This window comes from Myxocyprinus asiaticus, chromosome 3, assembly GCF_019703515.2.
Source record: "Myxocyprinus asiaticus isolate MX2 ecotype Aquarium Trade chromosome 3, UBuf_Myxa_2, whole genome shotgun sequence".
NCBI classification, from domain to species: Eukaryota; Metazoa; Chordata; class Actinopteri; order Cypriniformes; family Catostomidae; genus Myxocyprinus; species Myxocyprinus asiaticus.
In genome coordinates, this window is record NC_059346.1 from 3770407 (window position 1) to 3788261 (window position 17855).

Genomic DNA, 17855 nt, shown 5'->3' on the forward strand with positions numbered 1-17855 from the left:
AGTGTTAAGCTTGGATCCTACATCTCTTTTCACACACATTAGCTTCTAAAATGTTCATGTGTAATTTTCCGTTTTAAAACGAGGATGCTGTAAGCGGAACAGGGAAAAAATAATTAAACAACTAAACGAGCAAAGTGTGGAAAAAATAATTATCTGATGTATGAGCAACACAATTTTATGAGTCAGTTGTAGACATTAAAATGACTGCACAGCAGAACAAGCCAAAGTTTTGCAGTGTCTGGTGTGTGTGTGTGTGTGTGTGTGTGTGTGTGTTTGCTTAGCTATATAAGGGGGGCTAAAATTGTCTCCAAAAGTTAGCTAAATCTTACAAAACCTCTGTTACTTATTAAAAACTAGGGATGCACCGATATAAAATGTTTTGGCCGATGCCGATATTGATATTTTGCAACTTACCTTATTTTGTCATCAGATCACTGTTTACTACTTTTTTTGGTCAATAATTGGCCGATAAATATCGGCAGCCGATACATCGGTGCATCCCTACTAAATAGTGCACAGTATATACTGTATACTGCCTACATATTTTCTATTTTTTTAAATAGTAAGCATTATGCCAAAATAAACATTGTAAACAGTAATATGCTAAATTGTCATCACATGGCATCATCACATTGCATGCGAGTGGCGTCCAGTTATCAACGGAAATAAAAATGGTTATTTTGCATTCTTAATTCAATTTTGTGTAAAAATGTTAAAACGTTTGGCAGTTTGATCAAATAAGCAGTCTAAAATCGCAGCTAATGTAACTTTCGCTCATTATATACTGCACATTTAGCAAATGTAGTAGGTCAGCAGAGTTTACATACTATACTAAGAGTAGTATGGCAATGTGTTGTGTCTTACCGCCCAGGTCTTGCTGAGTCTGAAGATGGGAGCACTCTGCAATGCTGACACCACTGACACCAGAGAATGCATGTTATTTAGTTCCAGAAGTTTCTGCAGAAAGAGAACACAAATTATTTTTGTCGTTAATAGCTATACCTTCACAAAGCTCAATGCAGAACCACAGAAAGGACTTTTAAACTCAGAAAGAGAGAGAGAGATTTTTACTTTGTGTCCACTTCCATTTTACTGGTTATTTTATTTGATCGTGTTTTGCTAATAATTTTTTTATGTAATCAAACGTTGACTTCTAATAAAACATAGGCTTTCATTTTTGAGGAAAAGGAGAAAACCCACATGTACATTTAAAACAGAGAAACAGACACGTACTACTGTCTGTTTGTAAGGTTAAATGATGTCACAGCTCCCGCCCACACAATAAACTCTCTTCTGCTCTCTGATTGGATATCTTCCACAAAATAATAATAATAATAAAAATAAAAAAAAAACACCTGCTTTCATCATCACTCCCACAATGAAGCTGTACAAACGCATGACTGTAGGGAAAACCGCATTTGTTTGTCTTTGTGCTCGCTTCAGCAAAGAGGAACCCCTTTATCAGCTCCATAACATGATGACATGTAAAGGTAAAGGTTCGTTTAGCATCACGATTTAAAGGGGCCATCTCACAATTTTTGTATCATTTATTTTTTTTTTTTCCATGAGATCCCCTTTTGACATTAACTTAAGTTTTTCATGACCATTTTCAACCCTTTCTTACCGCTTTAGGGGGCGTTCACACCAAAAGCGTTTTTGCAGCAACATTGAGTCAACTGTTTTCCTATGCATTTAATCACTTAAGGACTTTTAAGATGCTGTGTCAAGTAATAAATTTTTTTTTTTTTAATCACCTATAACACGTCCCTGATGTATTCACTGCACTACATCATGCTTTTTTCAGTGCAAGAACGCATTCGGTCTAAACGGCCCCTTAGAATTAGGATGTTTTTGTGCAGCAAAATGCGAGTTTGCTGTTGCTTCAAGGGTACTATTTTTGTGACGGCGCTAGGCACAGCGCAATGACCATGCACTTCGTCTTATCCCATTTTTGCGAGTGCGCGCTAATTCTTGCAAAGTGTAAGTGGGCATGGATGGGAGTGTTTGCACTATCTGTGGGTGTACATGTGCAAATAGTTGGTTCTAATTAAAGCTTAGAGTTTTTAATTTACTGTGCATGTAGGCATTATGATAGAAACTGAAAAAGTGCTTTGAAATTTGCAGACAAATCAGAAGTGTTCCATTTTTATAATGTATTAATAATTTTACACTGCACATATTATTGTATTCATTAAAAACATCAAACTGATTAAATAGCCATGTCATATGTCATTGGAAAGCTCTCAAAGAGTAGAATACAACAAGCCTATTTGTTTTACTCAGACCAAAACATAGCAAGTAATAGCTAAGAATATGTCTTTGACAGAGTACATGTTACATGTAAACAGATGTTGCTTATATGCTGCATTTTCACATATAACTTTACAAAAAAATAAATAAAACATAATATCACACACCATTACTTACGAGAAGGCGATTATCTTTAAAACGAGCCCACACACAATGTAATCGGAAGCATACGGTGCATTCAGAAAGTGTTCAGACCCCTTAATTTTTTTCACATTTTGTTATGCTGCAGCAAACAAAACGCATTTTGTTATGTTGTTATGTTCGGCCAAGTCTGAGGTCCTGAGCACTCTGGATCAGGTTATCATTAAGGATATCTCTGTATTTTGCTACGTTCAGCTTTCCTTCAACCCTGACCAGTCCCCCAATCCCTGCCGCTGAAAAACACACCCACAGCATGATGCTACCACCAACATGCTTCGCCGCTGGGATGGTATTGCGCAGGTGATGAGCGGTGCCTGGTTTCCTCCTGACATGACAATTGGAATTGAGGCCAAACAGTTCAATCTTCGTTTCATCAGACCAGAGAATCTTGTTTCTCACAGTCTGAAAGTCCTTTAGGTGCTTTTTTACTTTCTTGCACTGAGGAGAGGCTTCCGTCTGACCACTCTGCCATAAAGCCCAGATTGGAGTGTTGCAGTGATGGTTGTCCTTCTGCAAGTTTCTCCCTTCTCCACACATGATCTCTGGAGCTCAACCAGAGTGACCATCAGGTTCTTGGTCACCTCTCTTATCAAGGCCCTTCTCCCCCGATTGCTCAGTTTGGCCAGGCGGCCAGCTCTAGGAAGAATTATGGAGGCCACTGTGCTCTTGGGAACCTTCAATGCAGCCGATTATTTTTGTTTTTTTTTGTAGCCTTCCCCAGATCCCCACAAAATCCTGTCTCTGAGCTCTGCAGGCAGTTCCTTTGACCTCATGGCTTGGTTTTTGCTCTGATATGCATTTTCAGCTGTGAAACCTTATATAGACAGGTGTGTGCCTTTCCAAATCATGTCCAATCAATTGAATTTGCCACAGGTGGACTCCAATCAAAGTGTAGAAACATCTCAAAGATGATCCAGAGAAATGGGATGCACCTGAGCTAATTTCAAGTGTCATAGCAAAGGGTCTGAATACTTATGAAAATGTGATATTTGTTATCAAAAATCTGTTTTTGCTTTGTCATTATGGGGTATGGAGTGTAGGTTGATGTGAAAAATAAATATTTAAAGCATTTTAGCATAAGGCTGCAACATAACAAAATGGGAATAAATGAAGGGATCTGAATACTTTCTAAATAGATCGTTAGATAATCCACGTGAAGCACAATGTGTACACAGCACATAGTGTGCTATCTGGCTAAAAACATTTTAGCTTTCCTGGATCAGATGACTTCATCGGAAATGATGTAGTAAGTTGTCCACTGTCATGGAATGCTAAAACAATCATATTTGGATTTAGATCGTTGAAACCAGAGGTGGAAGTCATCCAAATATGGGCAGAGAGGATCGTTCACTCTAATTACATATGGCCACCAGACACAGACTCAATGATGGCTCAAATGACACAGAATGAAACTGAATGAGATCTGGTTACTCATGCCTGCATGCTTTGAAGAGAAAGCATACCTTTAGTCATTGCTGTATTGTTGTACTTATGTACAATTTTTTATTTTATTTGTTTGGAATGGCTTTTGGACACTTGGATATGTTTTTAAACACTAGGATAAATTATTTATATTTTCTGATCTACCTTATTTACACCCTGAGACATATAATGTAAAATCAGAAAAGATATCATAAGTTATCATAATCTATATCATTAAATAAATTGATAAGTTTTCTTTAAAATGATATCAAACCCTTGACCCTCCTTGATTTTTTTAATTTTGGGTATGCCACTGAAACAGGAAATCTTTAAAACCACCCTCAGATCTTAAAGGGTCAAAAAGGTTCCCCATTGTGAATTCCTCACGTGTAGGTAGTTTAGGATATTGCGTAATGTGTAGTGCATTTTTAAGGCTTGCAAGTAACTTTACTGTAGTTAAAGTGCAACTGTTCATTGGCTTCATTGTCTGTGCAGATGCAAGTTGTAATATTAAGCTGATGTTGTGGATATAGTGGATTAATGTCACATATATAATACGTGTTTGAGTGAGGTAATGAACACGTATGCAAAGTTCATTGTACAGGTGTTCAGCTCAAATGGGGAAATCCCCAACATACTATGACTGATCTATTTGAATCAACTGTTTCTAGATTTTTCTTTCATTCAAAAAATTAATAAAAAGAGTGTAAGTGCATAATTAATGTCTTGCAATATAATTTTTTTTCTCATCATACTTTCGTCAAAAGTACTTTTTAATTAAAAACCTTTGAGTATCGTCATGATGCGTCTTTTCCATCCCGCCATCATTTCCGTCAGTCATTTTGTTGACGAGATTAACATTGATAATATGACTAGTTTTGTACAGCTTGTGTTCCTCTGAGAATTAGTAATGAGATATTTGAGTGATGGCTCACAAGTATCAAGAGCTCTCTGGTGTAGAAATCAGCAGATATTCCAGGTGCATCACTGACGTGGCTTTTATTGATGCAGCAGAGCAGAAATATTTAGTGTGATTAGGACAGTACAGCATCTCTCTAGGGTGACTAAAGGTTTCCAAACTACACACATGTGAAATCAATTAATAAAAGGCACTCATCTAAATGAGAAACGTGCATATTTATTATAAACTCAATCAATGTATCATAACTTTCACCTTTGGCTTGACTTTAAAAGCTTATTCACTTACAGGAAATATGCATGCATATATTGTATTTAATAAGGCTATATGAAAAGTTTTTGTTGACTTCAATGTATGTGCCAAACAATTTTAACAGCACTACAACATGAAGATTCCTCTCCATTCCATACTAATGGGGTGAACGTCACAGTTGGACAAACTCACAGACGCAATGAAAAAAATCTGCATTTGTTTAAGCATGAGATCGAGAAATTCAACATCATTAGAGGGAAATTACTGTTTCTAATCCATATACACTGGAAAAGCCCTGAATTCCAAAATGTATTGAGCTGCCTATACAGGCATCATTTATGGCGCCATGCTGTAGCTGTGATCCTGACTCTAAGGTTAGGTTACCTTTCAAAATATTTGTTCTGGAGGTTACAGAGAGAGAGAATGACAGGTGTTCTTTTCAACAGCATGATCTCATGAAAATTACGCAACTGTGGCATCATTTTTGCAAAATGACACATGGCTCAGTACATGTAACGCAGAGGTTTGGATGTGAAATGTCCACTATGTGGCACTACGAGTAAAACGTTCTCCCAAACAGATGAGGTTTTTAAGCTTAATAGTCTATTGAGTTTTAAATCCTCCTAAACTAAACCCTATACCTAATCGATAGTGTCATAAAAGCAAACGTGAGATGTAAAACGCAACTTCTGAAGCAACCATGTACATTTTTGGTGCTTCTATGACACTTTTGGCTCACATTTTGACTTGCATGCTCTTCAGGACTCGTACCAGCTACCGTGCATCTTGATCGCGCCCGAACAAGCTTGTAAATGTAGTTGGTTATGTAATGCAAACGTTAGAATGTATCGTTTTACAAGTCACGTGCTATAGTAAAAGTGTTTAGATGTCATAAGATAGCATTGTGTGAGGAATAGAGCAAACTGATATTCTGCAGTGATTTGTGTGGATGGTTATAATAAAATTCATTGTTGTAGCACCTCTAGTGTACAATTCACAAGGAAACTGACGCAATAAGTATAATGAGCCACGTAAAAATCATTTGGCAAAAGTGTGATTCTATGAGGCCAGGTTACTTTTCTAATAGTGACGGGAAACCAGACTTTTCTGATATCTTAATCTTTTTATTGATGCGTTTAACTCGTAAATGCATGGAAATTTCACCAAACACTCTCACATATCCTGGCACGTATATCCATCACAAACAGATCTATAAAATGCCCAGATAGCGACAAATTTTCAAAATATTTTCAAGAAAATTAGAAAATAATCAAATAAAATATAGTTTGATATATTCTGATGTTTTATTTTTTATATATCAAAGAGTTAAAGCAAAAACTCCTAGAACAGGATTCATTATTTTCACACTGAAATTTCCTGAGACGCAACTGGCTGTCAAACACATTTTGAGTAGGGATGCACCGATACCTTTTTCTCTTCTGATCCGATTCCGATACCGGAAATCTCAGTATCGGCCGATACCAATACCGATCCGATACCAGTGTTGTTTTTTCACATAATCAGTTTAGAATATCTTTACATTATTGTGTGGAACTAATTGGGAGTACTCTTTAATATGTAAAGAGAAACAAACCTCTAACTACACATTATTTCAATGTAAATGTATAGCTTATTAAGAAACACTTTATTATTAACTAGTATACTAGATAATGTAGCAGCAAAATTAACAGTAATTCCAGTCTTCAAGTCTTCAGTAGAAAAGAAACCAGTGTTTTATTTTTGCCTTTTTTTTTTTTTTTAATGTTTCAACTTGCATCTGGACTTTTTTGTTCAATTTAGTTGTAAGACATCAGTCCACTTTTCATTCACACACTTATTTTTTTGGAACCCATTCAACTTAAATACTGTTATAAATTGTAAACAAATACTTATGATGACAATAATAATAATAATAATAATAATAATAATAATAATAATAATAAAAATACATTGTTAATAATATTATTATTATTGACTTAATTTTAATTTTAAAAACAACAGTAATATATTTAAATCGTGCACTTTTTAAACCCTCACGCTTTTATTTTGACATTCTGAACTCTTCAGGAATCCTGTATGTGTCTGTTTGTAGGCAAGTTCACAGTAGTTTAATTCGCTTCTTATTCAAATTCTTGTAAAATGCACCTCCGGTGCTGTTTTAAATGCATATTATAAGTGAACCGAACTATTGAGCATCTACATCTGAGATGTTGTTCGTGAGTAGCGCTCAAATATTGCGCAACGCTGTGAAGGCTAAAAATAGTCATGAGTGTGTAAACAGAGCAGCACCATTCACTAACACGCTGGAGCTGCGCATACTATATATTTACTTATTAAACACAACCTTTTGTGATTCACAGAGCTATTGCACATCTTTAAGTGGCTTTGAATAAAATGCACAAGTCATATGAACTGCTTTAATGGTGTATTTATGGTTCTTTTGTGTCATTTTTGGAGCTTGACAGTAACGAACATGACTAACACACAGTATCGGATTTGGATCGGGCTCGTCGGACCGATACCCGATCCGTCTAAAAGCTTCAGTATCGGAGCCGATACCGATCCAGGTATCGGATCGGTGCATCCCTAATTTTGAGCTACACTTAACACATAAGCTAAATATAAGTATATTCCCATGTACTTTTTGAGGATAAATAGATGCACAACTTATATAATTTAAGTAGCAGACCCAAATGACAATAGTCATATCTTACTGTTTATGTGTTACACTTGCTATAGTTTACTTCCATGTTGTTTCTTCATCAAATAGCAATGTCAAATGTAAATCAAGTCAATCACTGAAACAACAGTGCCAATATCATATCTAATATGTATGTGTACACGTAAAAGAAATACTGTTAAATCACCAATGTTGTTAATTTATTGTTGCACAGAAAATCAACGTGATATAATATTTACTTGTATGAAAATAGTACTCATTTGTCATGTAATAAACAATGGAATATATATCCTGTGACAGTAAACTTACATAGATATGAAATAATCATAACAATATAATTTATGTAATATAATTAACACTCTTACATACCGAGGGTCTCTAATGACCCTATACACTTTTGTTACTTAGACCATAATAATTATTTTTTGCAATTTTGCCTTTTTTTGTGTGTGAGTTACAATATTTATATGAGAAACAGGGTAAAATAAGGTCCTGGGTCACGAAAGACCCGAGGTATGCATTTAAGGCCACGGTTTTCAAACTGGGAGGTGCCAGAGCATGTCAAGGAAGGCGCGGAGATTGATGATAAATTCACCAAGTAAAATCAAAAGATACATAAATACAATAAACATTTATGGTCAAGATACATGAAAATTAATAGCTTAATGGACCATAGTTCAGCTTAATAGACCGTAGCTTTATGGTGTTATAATACTATTTTTTTATCATTATTATTTTATCCACTTTTCTCCCAATTTGGAATGCCCAATTCCCACTACTTAGTAGGTCCTCATGGTGGCGTGGTTACTCACCTCAATCCGGGTGGCGGAGGACAAGTCTCAGTTACCTCCGCTTCTGAGACCGTGCATGACACCGCAGAGACTCACAGCATGTGGAGGCTCATGCTACTCTCCGCAATCCACTCACAACTCACCACGCACCCCATTAAGAGCGAGAACCACTCATCACGACCATGAGGAGGTTGCCTCATGTGACTCTACACTCCCTAGCAACCGGGCCAATTTGGTTGCTTAGGAGACCTGGCTGGAGTCACTCAGCACACCCTGGATTCGAACTCGCGACTACAGGGGTGGTAGTCAGCGTCAATACTCGCTGAGCTACCCAGGCCCCTCGCGTTATAATACTATTAAATGTTGTGAACTAATGCATATCATGCGAGAGCGCATCCATGTACCGGTAGCACAAGCGCGAATCTCTCAACTTGCATGCAGATTTTCTTCATTCTTGCACAAAACTCAATGTGCGCTCTCAAATATATGCTGCTCTATTAAATCTCCCTGCTCTCGCTCAGATAGTGCATGTGCACGCTCATAACGTGAAAATTCGCACTCCCGAATCTATTATAAAGCCATATAGCTCTGCCTCTGTTCATCCGTCACGACGTGTCTAATGTTATGAGTTCAACATGATATCGGGACGATGTGTCTTCATGTGTTTATTAATATAAATATTTGTAGCCATTAACCAGTGTATGACTTATAGCCGAATGAGTCTGTCAGACTGAATTTAAGGTCATTTATCATTGTTGGTGAATTGCTCCAACGCCTGAAATATAATCAATTTTGATAATATAACACTAGAGGAAAATTCCTGATTAAACTTCAAATAAGTGGCCAGAATGTACTGCTGTTTTTAGTGGAAAAAATATATTTTTGACATGTAGCATCGGCTATCTTACTTATTATTTACTTGGCTACTGTAGGTCTATATACACAACATTACTGTATGTACCGTATATAAATCTGAAAAAAGGGGCCGGGGGAGGGGGGGTGGGGTGGGTAAGGGGGGCACGGTCTTGTACATTTTGTCAGAGGGGGGGGCTTACTGTTTAAGACTTTGAAAACCCCTGGTTTAAGAGTTAAAGAGTGTTATATTTTTTTTTAAACAACTGTTAGTGAACGTACCTTTGCGATTTTTACAAAGTGGCTCAGGATCTCTGCACGGATCTTCAGCGTTTGAGCGGTTAGGATTTCTCGTACTAACCAGAAGCTTACCTATAAAGAGACAGGGGAGAAAAGTGGGAGTAAATTTAAAGATCAATATGCACAAAAAAAGACTTGTTTTACTTTTTTATAAATACAGCCAAAAACAATGAGTATATAATTGGATAAATTAGATTTTTACATTTTACATTTGCTCCAATCCCTAACCCTAAATATGAGAAATTGTAAAAGTAATGCTTGTCTTAGCAAAGGTGTACAGTATGTCACAATGGCTTCTACAAATTGTGATATTTTCAAATATTTAGCAGTTCAATTGCAGTTTGAAGGATCTACTCAGAAGGTTCAGGCAGCTACTCAAAAACTGATGGAAAACAACTGCGTGTCTTTACACACTGACGATCAAGCCACATCTCTGAGAGAACTGACAAATTTTGCAAGAGCCAGTGGAACTTTTCCACTGAAGAGAAACTCAAAATGAGTCCAACAATATCTTGTGGAAAACACATTTCTGATGGACAAAAACCAAAAAGCTGGAAATAATTCCATATAATGTGAAGAATATGGAGGAAAAGCTAGTTATGCAATGACTGGAAAACAAGACACTCAGGTCTGATTATAATTGCAAAGCGAGCACTGAACGCTGGGCACACAGAGTTCGCTTGGCGCAGACTCCAACACAAGTAGATGCCAAATGAAAAAAAAAAACGAAATTATAAAGTAGATGAAGTCTGACAGATTCTTACCGTAGCAAAAAAAAATTAAGAACACAATTCCTCAAAACTATTATGTTTCACACAGGGGGGATCAAAATCAAGAAAATTGTTGAAAGGTAAACTATTTAATATTTGACAACTAAATTTTAAAACAATTGGCGCTGTTGGGCCTGGCAGAATTAGATTGAAATCGGCAGCTACTTGTTGCGTGTCCTAAATCAACTATATTTTGATTGACACACCATGAATACGGCTACATAAAGGAATCTAAACTCTAAATCAGACAGTCAATTCTATGGGAATAAAATAATAAGCAATAAAATAAAAAGGAATAAAATGGTACTTTACTGAGGCCTAATGTCTACTTAACGTAAGTGAATTTTGATATTCGCCTAAATATTAACCCTTAAATGCATGGGCGATTCGCCAAATATTATTACATACTCGGGTTAAGCGACCCGGCACATTTATCACAAATGGATCTACAAAATGCCCAGATAGCGTCACATTTTTAAAACATTCTCAAATAATTAGAAAATAATTAAACAGAATATTTTTTAATATATATCATGGTGTTTTATTTTTCATATAATCAAAGAGATGATACAACAAAAATAAAACAGGATTCATTACTTCCACACTGAAGTTTCATGAGACACAACTAGCTGTCAAACCTACATTGAGCTACACATATGTATTTTCTCAGGCACTTTTTGAGTCTAAATAGACGCACAACATACATAATTACACCCAGTACACCCAAATGACAATAGTCATGTGTTACACTTGCTATAGTTTACTTCCACGTTGCTTCTTCATCAAATAGCAATGTCAAATGTAAATCAAGTCAATCACTGAAACAACAGAGCCACCTTGAGTAAGAAATAACATGTATAGTATGTATGTATACACGCATATGGAATACTAATCATTCATCAATGTCACACAGAAAATCAATGTGATATAGTAGTCATTTGTATGAATATAGCACTCACTTGTCTTGTAATAAACAAAGAAGTCTATCCTGCAATAGTAAACTTATAAAGATTAAAAACATTGATGGTAACACTTTCTATGAAGCCCATATTTATAATGCATTGTAAAAGCATTATACTGCATTCATAATTTATCATAATACACCTTATAATAAGCTATAACTTCTCATAAATAATTATAACTGCAGTTATAATACATTATAAGACTTCCCCTATTCATAGTTATACTTTAGAGTATAATGCATTATAATACAAGCAACATACAATTTGATCTGCAGAAGTTAATAAAGTCATATAAGTGCTGTATAGTGTAAACAGTCTAAAGGCTTTATGATGTGATCATATTATAAGTGGTCTTTGCCTGCTTTAAGTTAAGTTATAAAAGCAATATCTTCTTATAAACAGCCATAACATAAACTTGTAACATACAAGTTAAACTTATAAGATGCACAAACATTAACATTTATTGAATAGAGTCCAATATAGAATCAATTTCTTTTTATTTGTTATTCTTGGGTGTGTTTACAGCCAAGAAGATTGGCTATATAACTTAAAATATCTTATGAAAATATCTTAAAAATATCATGTTTTTATAAGACATTGCTTTTGTCACTTAAAGCATTCCTATTATATTACATATATATATATATATATATATATATATATATATATATATATAAACACACACACACACACACACACACACAGTACTGTGCAAAAGTCTTAAGCACATAAGATGTTTCACAAAAGCATTTGTCTTAAAATGGTTATTTATATCTTCAGCTTTAGTGTGTCAATAGGAAATATACATTTTAGACTCCCAAACATTATTTTTATTATTAGATTAGAAGAACAGGGAGCTCTGCAACAGATGTCATGGCCCTCACTGAACATCGTGTCAGTCTGAGATTAACATAAAGAGACAGAAGCAATTGAGACAGCCGAAATAGATAGAAGAACTGTGGTGAATTCTCCAAGAAGCTTTGAACATCCTATCTGCCAACAACCAAGAGAAACTGTGTCCAGGTGTACCTAGAAGAACTGGTGCTGTTTTAAAGACAAAGGTGGTCACACCGAATATTGATTTAGCTTTTTTATGTTTACTGGACTTTGTATGACATTAAGTGATAAATGAAATCTATTTATGTCATTATTTTTGAAGACATCCTCACTATGCAACATTTTTCACAAGTGCCTAAAACTTTTGCACAGTACTGATATATATATATGTACACACACAAACACACACACACGCACACACACACACACACACACACATAATACATTATAACTTCTGCAGATAAAATTGGATGCTACTTAATTTATAATGCAAGATACTCTAAAGGTATAACTATGAATAGGTAAGTATTATAATGTATTATAATTGTAGTTACAATTATTTATGAGAAGTTATAACATATAAAGGTGTATTATGAGACATTACTGATGCATTAATGCCTTTACAATGCATTATAAATATGGGCTTCATAGAAAGTTTCATCAAGTTGATGATCATAAAATTATTTAAGCGTGAAAAAAAAAAAAAAAAAGACACTTTTGGTAATTAAGCAGTTTTTTTAAAAAATTGCAGTTTTGCAATTTGTTTGTTTGTTTTTCACACTATTCAAAAGAGAAAGACTGAGGACTACCAAAAAGCTGTGGGCATAACTCAAAAAAAATTTGGAGGTCACCCGAGGTATGGATTAGGTATGGATTAAAGGGTTAAAATTATAGTCAGGTGTGATTGTTTACTGTATGTAAAGAGATGCGAGTGTGTACATCTGTTTAAAAGATATAAAATGTGGTTTAAAACAAATATTTTTCCAGTTCCTTGCTGGTTTACTAGAGGAAAAAAAAAAAAAAAAAAAAAAAGTTTAAATACACACAACTTTTTCACAACCTACAAATGGATACACAGCTCCCTGAGGAACTGTAAATATATCTGTGAACTAAGAATATATGAACTGAACCGTCAGCAAATTATAACTTTTCCAGTGACCCTCAGAAAGTCATACATGTAGGGGGAATCGCAGGGCACATACTTTAGTTTAACTGTGAATTTGGCCTCCGATTTCACCCCTAAACATCAGTAAAAAACAGACAGACATAAAATTGAGTACACTGATTAGAATGAAAATATTAGAATTATATACTGTAGGCTCTGTTCCACAATATAGTGAGCTGCCTTTCTGTCTACTGCCCATATTGGTCTACCTAAGGCCACATCCACACCAATCCTTTTTCAAAATGCTCCATTTCGAGTGGAGGAAAATGGCATAGTGTGGATGAAAGGTTAAAAAGGTTAAAGATTCTGATTCAATTAATTATATTCATAGTTAACATTTTTCTTGCTTTTGTTTACATCTTGGATAACTTTAGCATGATTCTAATTTCTATAAAGATAGAAATAGGATGCAGATTACAGGCACAACCATACAACAAATATTTTAAAGTGACCATATCAGCAAGATCCACAGTTTTCCAGCTCAACTGAGGCCATGTCCATACTAAAACATTTTGAAAACACATTGATTTTTCTCTCAATTACACTGGATTAGCATTTTCCTCCAACAAAAATGCCCTGAAACACTTTCTAGTAACGCATATTATGGAAAAAGATGCCGTAGGAAACCAAAATTGTATTAGTGTGTACGTGGCCTGAATAGGTGTATAATTTAGAAGAAGATACAGAGGTCGAGAGATGATACACTGATGAGCCAAAACATTATGACCAATCACAGGTGAAGCGAATAATGCTGATCAACTCCTAACAAGGCCACATGTCAAGGTCTGGGTAGATTAGATGGTAAGTGAACAATCAGTTCTCATAGTCAACATGTTGAATGCAGGAGAAATGGGCAGGGGTAAAGACCCGAGAGACTTTGACAAGGGCCAAATTATTATGGTCAGACGACTGGGTCAGAGCACCTCTGAAATGTCAAGGCTTGTGGAGTGCTCCTGGTCAGCAGTGGTGAGTACCTACAGACAGTGGTCTGAGGAGGGACAAACCACAAACTGGTGACAGGGTGTTGGGCGCCCAAGGCTCATCGATGCGCGAGGGCAACGAAGGCTATCCTGTCTGGTCCAAACCGACAGAAGATCTACTGTGGCACAAGTCACAGAAAACTGTAATGATGGTTACGGGAGGAATGTGTCAGAACACACAGTGCATCACACCCTCAATCCGATTGAGCATCTGTGGGATGTGCTGGATCAAAAAGTCCAATCCACAGCAGCTCCACCTCGCAACTTAAAGGACTTGAAGGATCTGCTGCTACTGTCTTGAAGCTAGATACCACAGGACACCTTCAGGGGTCTTGTAGAGTCCATGCCTCGGCGGGTCGGCACCGTTTTGGCAGCATGCAGAGGACCGAAAGTATATTAGGCAGGTGGTCATAATGTATTGGCTCATCAATGTATATGCTTCTGTAGAAGCCATACGTCAATGTTAATCCAATTTAATAAAAAATAGTTTAAACCACTGTGAAGTACTACACTACCCATTAACACTGAAGAAAATTCCAAAGTAGTTGCTGTTTCCTTAGAAACATAAATCGCTGCCAAAATAAACACAAATCGTTATGGCTGACCACTCTCATGAAACATAGTAAATAACGTGAGTCACTCTCCCTACACTCTTAAACTACTCATTTGTACACAGTATATGTAGGAATTTTGCAATAAACTTAAAATATATTGTTATAATACTGATATTCATTAACTGAGTCAAGAGTTTTTTGATTCAACAACGTCATTTGCAATGCTTCAAAGAACTGTGGTTCATTCCCTCATAAAAGACAATATGTTCACACAGTCTTTTTCAAAGTTTCTACTGATTAGTCTCGGAGCTGGCTTGGAACTTTTTATTTTAGAATCTTTTGAAATCCCAATGGAGAAAATTAACAGGAAAATTACTTCAGGAACCAAGGCCACTGAAAAAGTTAGAAAAAGAAAACACCGGGGAGGTTTTGGAAAGTGAGCAAATATCTTCCCATTGGAAGATCACTTTTTCCAGCCTGGAGTTAATTTTCTACGGGTCGTATGGAAGCATGGATATGTCCTGTGAGTGGTATGATCCTGAAAGTTCTGACAAAATTCCCGAACTACATCTACTTTGTATATAAATGAAATTTCAGTGTAATCTTTATTAAAATAAATGTGCTACAGTCGTGTCATAGTCATGGAGTTATATGCTTGAAAATGTTGGCCAGAAAGTCAAGGATTCCGCCAATTGTAGGGATCATGGCAAGCGTGTCATGCTAAGGCAGCTGTGTTTTAGGTTAAAATGTAAAAAAGCTGCTTAACCAACTGTGCAATGAGGTCATCGCCAATAGCGCATTATCAAATCATTTGCACATTGTACGATTTTGGGTTGGTATAGAAACCCGGGGAGACAACGGGTGCAAGCACTTACATTTCTTGGCCCTGAGATGATGATTCTTTTTCCAAAGTGGTTGTAAAGTGGATTTTACTATAGCGTAGAGCTGAGACCCCCATTATGAAAGAGTGTGAGCTCATATGGTACATTCTTACCCATATGGCCTTAAAAATGGCTTGAAAGCTTCTGTTGCCCAGCTATAAAAAATAAATTGGCAATGAGTGCTACAAAAATTTGTATAAGGCAACTGTTTGGACTCAGTTGGCATGACGACAGACCAAAATGTTTCCATGTACAGTATATATATGCTCATCTGATCTCACTACACTGCACAAAAAAATAAAATAAACATTTACTAACTCAGGATTGTTTTCTTGTTTTCCAGTAATATTATCTAAACATCCTTAAAATAAAATGTATTAACTTGAGAATCAATATAGTACAAATATAACCGCAAGCGTCAATCATCAGAGTCCAAGCAGAATGAAAAAGTTACCAAATTTGCAGACTTTTGAAAGAAAGGTCCTGGTGATGCTGAGAAAACATTTGTATTGGTAAAAATAAATAGTTTTTCTTTAGTTATAGCGCCCCCTAATATCGAAAATGGATGAAATTTGGCAAGTTTCTTCAGAATGTCCATTTCTACGTGTGTACCATTTTTTATTAAGTTTGGAAATTGCACTAACAAGATACAGGCCAATTAGTCATTGTGGGCCACACCCAAAAATGTATTAGCTTATATCTTCCGAACAAAATAAATCAAAAATATATTCAAAATTTTTTACAGAAGCATCTCTAGATGATTCTTACCAAATTTCCCAATAAGCAGACAAATGGTCTAATAAAAAAAAATTAAAAAATAAAAATACTGTCTAAAAAACACATTTTGAAAATGTATGCTATACAAAAAAAAAAAGAAAAAAGTGGCGGATAATTTTTGTTGAGAAATTGATAATTCATACAATAATATTAATCAGGGACTTGGGAAAGGATTTAGAAGAAATAATCAGTTTTTTTTTATAGCCCTTAAATAAATACAACTTGTTTTGAATTAAGCAAATAGTTGTTTTCTTGTTTTAAGCATAAACCTCAAATGTTAGATTTATGCTTAAAACAAGAAAAACCACAGGGGTTGGTCACAACGGAGCACTTTACAGTTTATGAAATGACAAAGGCATTGTTTAAAACAAGAAACACTCTTGGGTGGCCAAGAAATGTGGTTTAAAGCCGCCCGTTCTTTCTAAAGGCCTGGGAGCCAGCATATCATGTTCAGCTGAATGAGGTCATAAAACTGAAGATATCAGCAGCCAAGAAGAAATTCTCTTAGTGTGCAGAATTCAGTTCAAGAGAAAATGTTCAGCAGGGATCTAGATGCTGTTATGTTGTTTCCAGATACTCTTGGGTGAAAACGTGAACAAATTCCCTCGTTAAACAGATGGCGTAAATGTAAAAGTGGCTCAATTAGTGTCTGCTTTGGATATTTACAGTGCTTGACAAATCTTGTGGAAAAATTGACACGTGATGTTTCAGATTTAAGGAGTCACATTTAAAATCAAATTAATGCTAAGCTGAAACTTCATCAATAAGCAGATTTGGAAACACTACTTTAAAACCACAAATTCTGTTAAGATAAATTTATAGTCAAATGCTTATAAACTAGCATGAGTACCACATTTCCTTCTGGTTTTATAACTGATGGCTCTCCAAGCTTTATATCCTACAACATCTCCATGTTTAAATGACAAACTACATATTAAATGTCAAAATTCATTTCCGTGTAGGAAACCGATTTACAAAAACGTTCCAGCTTGCCTTGCAAAATAAGTTTTACAACTAAAGCTGATGGTGAGGGAGATTTTGAAGCACTCTGTTTTTTTGTTTTGTTTTTTACATAGACAACAACTTCTGTTTGTTTGGTACACTGGTATCCTTGTCCTTATATACTGTACGTATGTGATATATATATATATATATATATATATATATATATATATATATATATATATATATATATATATATATATATATGTTAGAGCTGTCAGAATTAACATGTTAACGCAGGCGATTAATTAAAAAAAGTT

The 17855-nt window shown here is 35.5% G+C and overlaps 1 protein-coding gene across 1 annotated transcript in view; it reads right to left on the bottom strand.

Annotated features, from left to right (window-relative positions):
• Nucleotides 1–17855, bottom strand: part of LOC127423400 (ras-specific guanine nucleotide-releasing factor RalGPS1-like) — a 210470-nt gene that overhangs the window by 132332 nt on the left and 60283 nt on the right. The window contains exons 6-7 of the mRNA XM_051667664.1: nucleotides 9650–9739; nucleotides 865–957 (exon numbers count right to left, since the gene is read on the bottom strand). Coding sequence (XP_051523624.1) covers nucleotides 865–957; nucleotides 9650–9739 — 183 coding nt within the window. The remainder of the gene's footprint in view (nucleotides 1–864; nucleotides 958–9649; nucleotides 9740–17855) is intronic.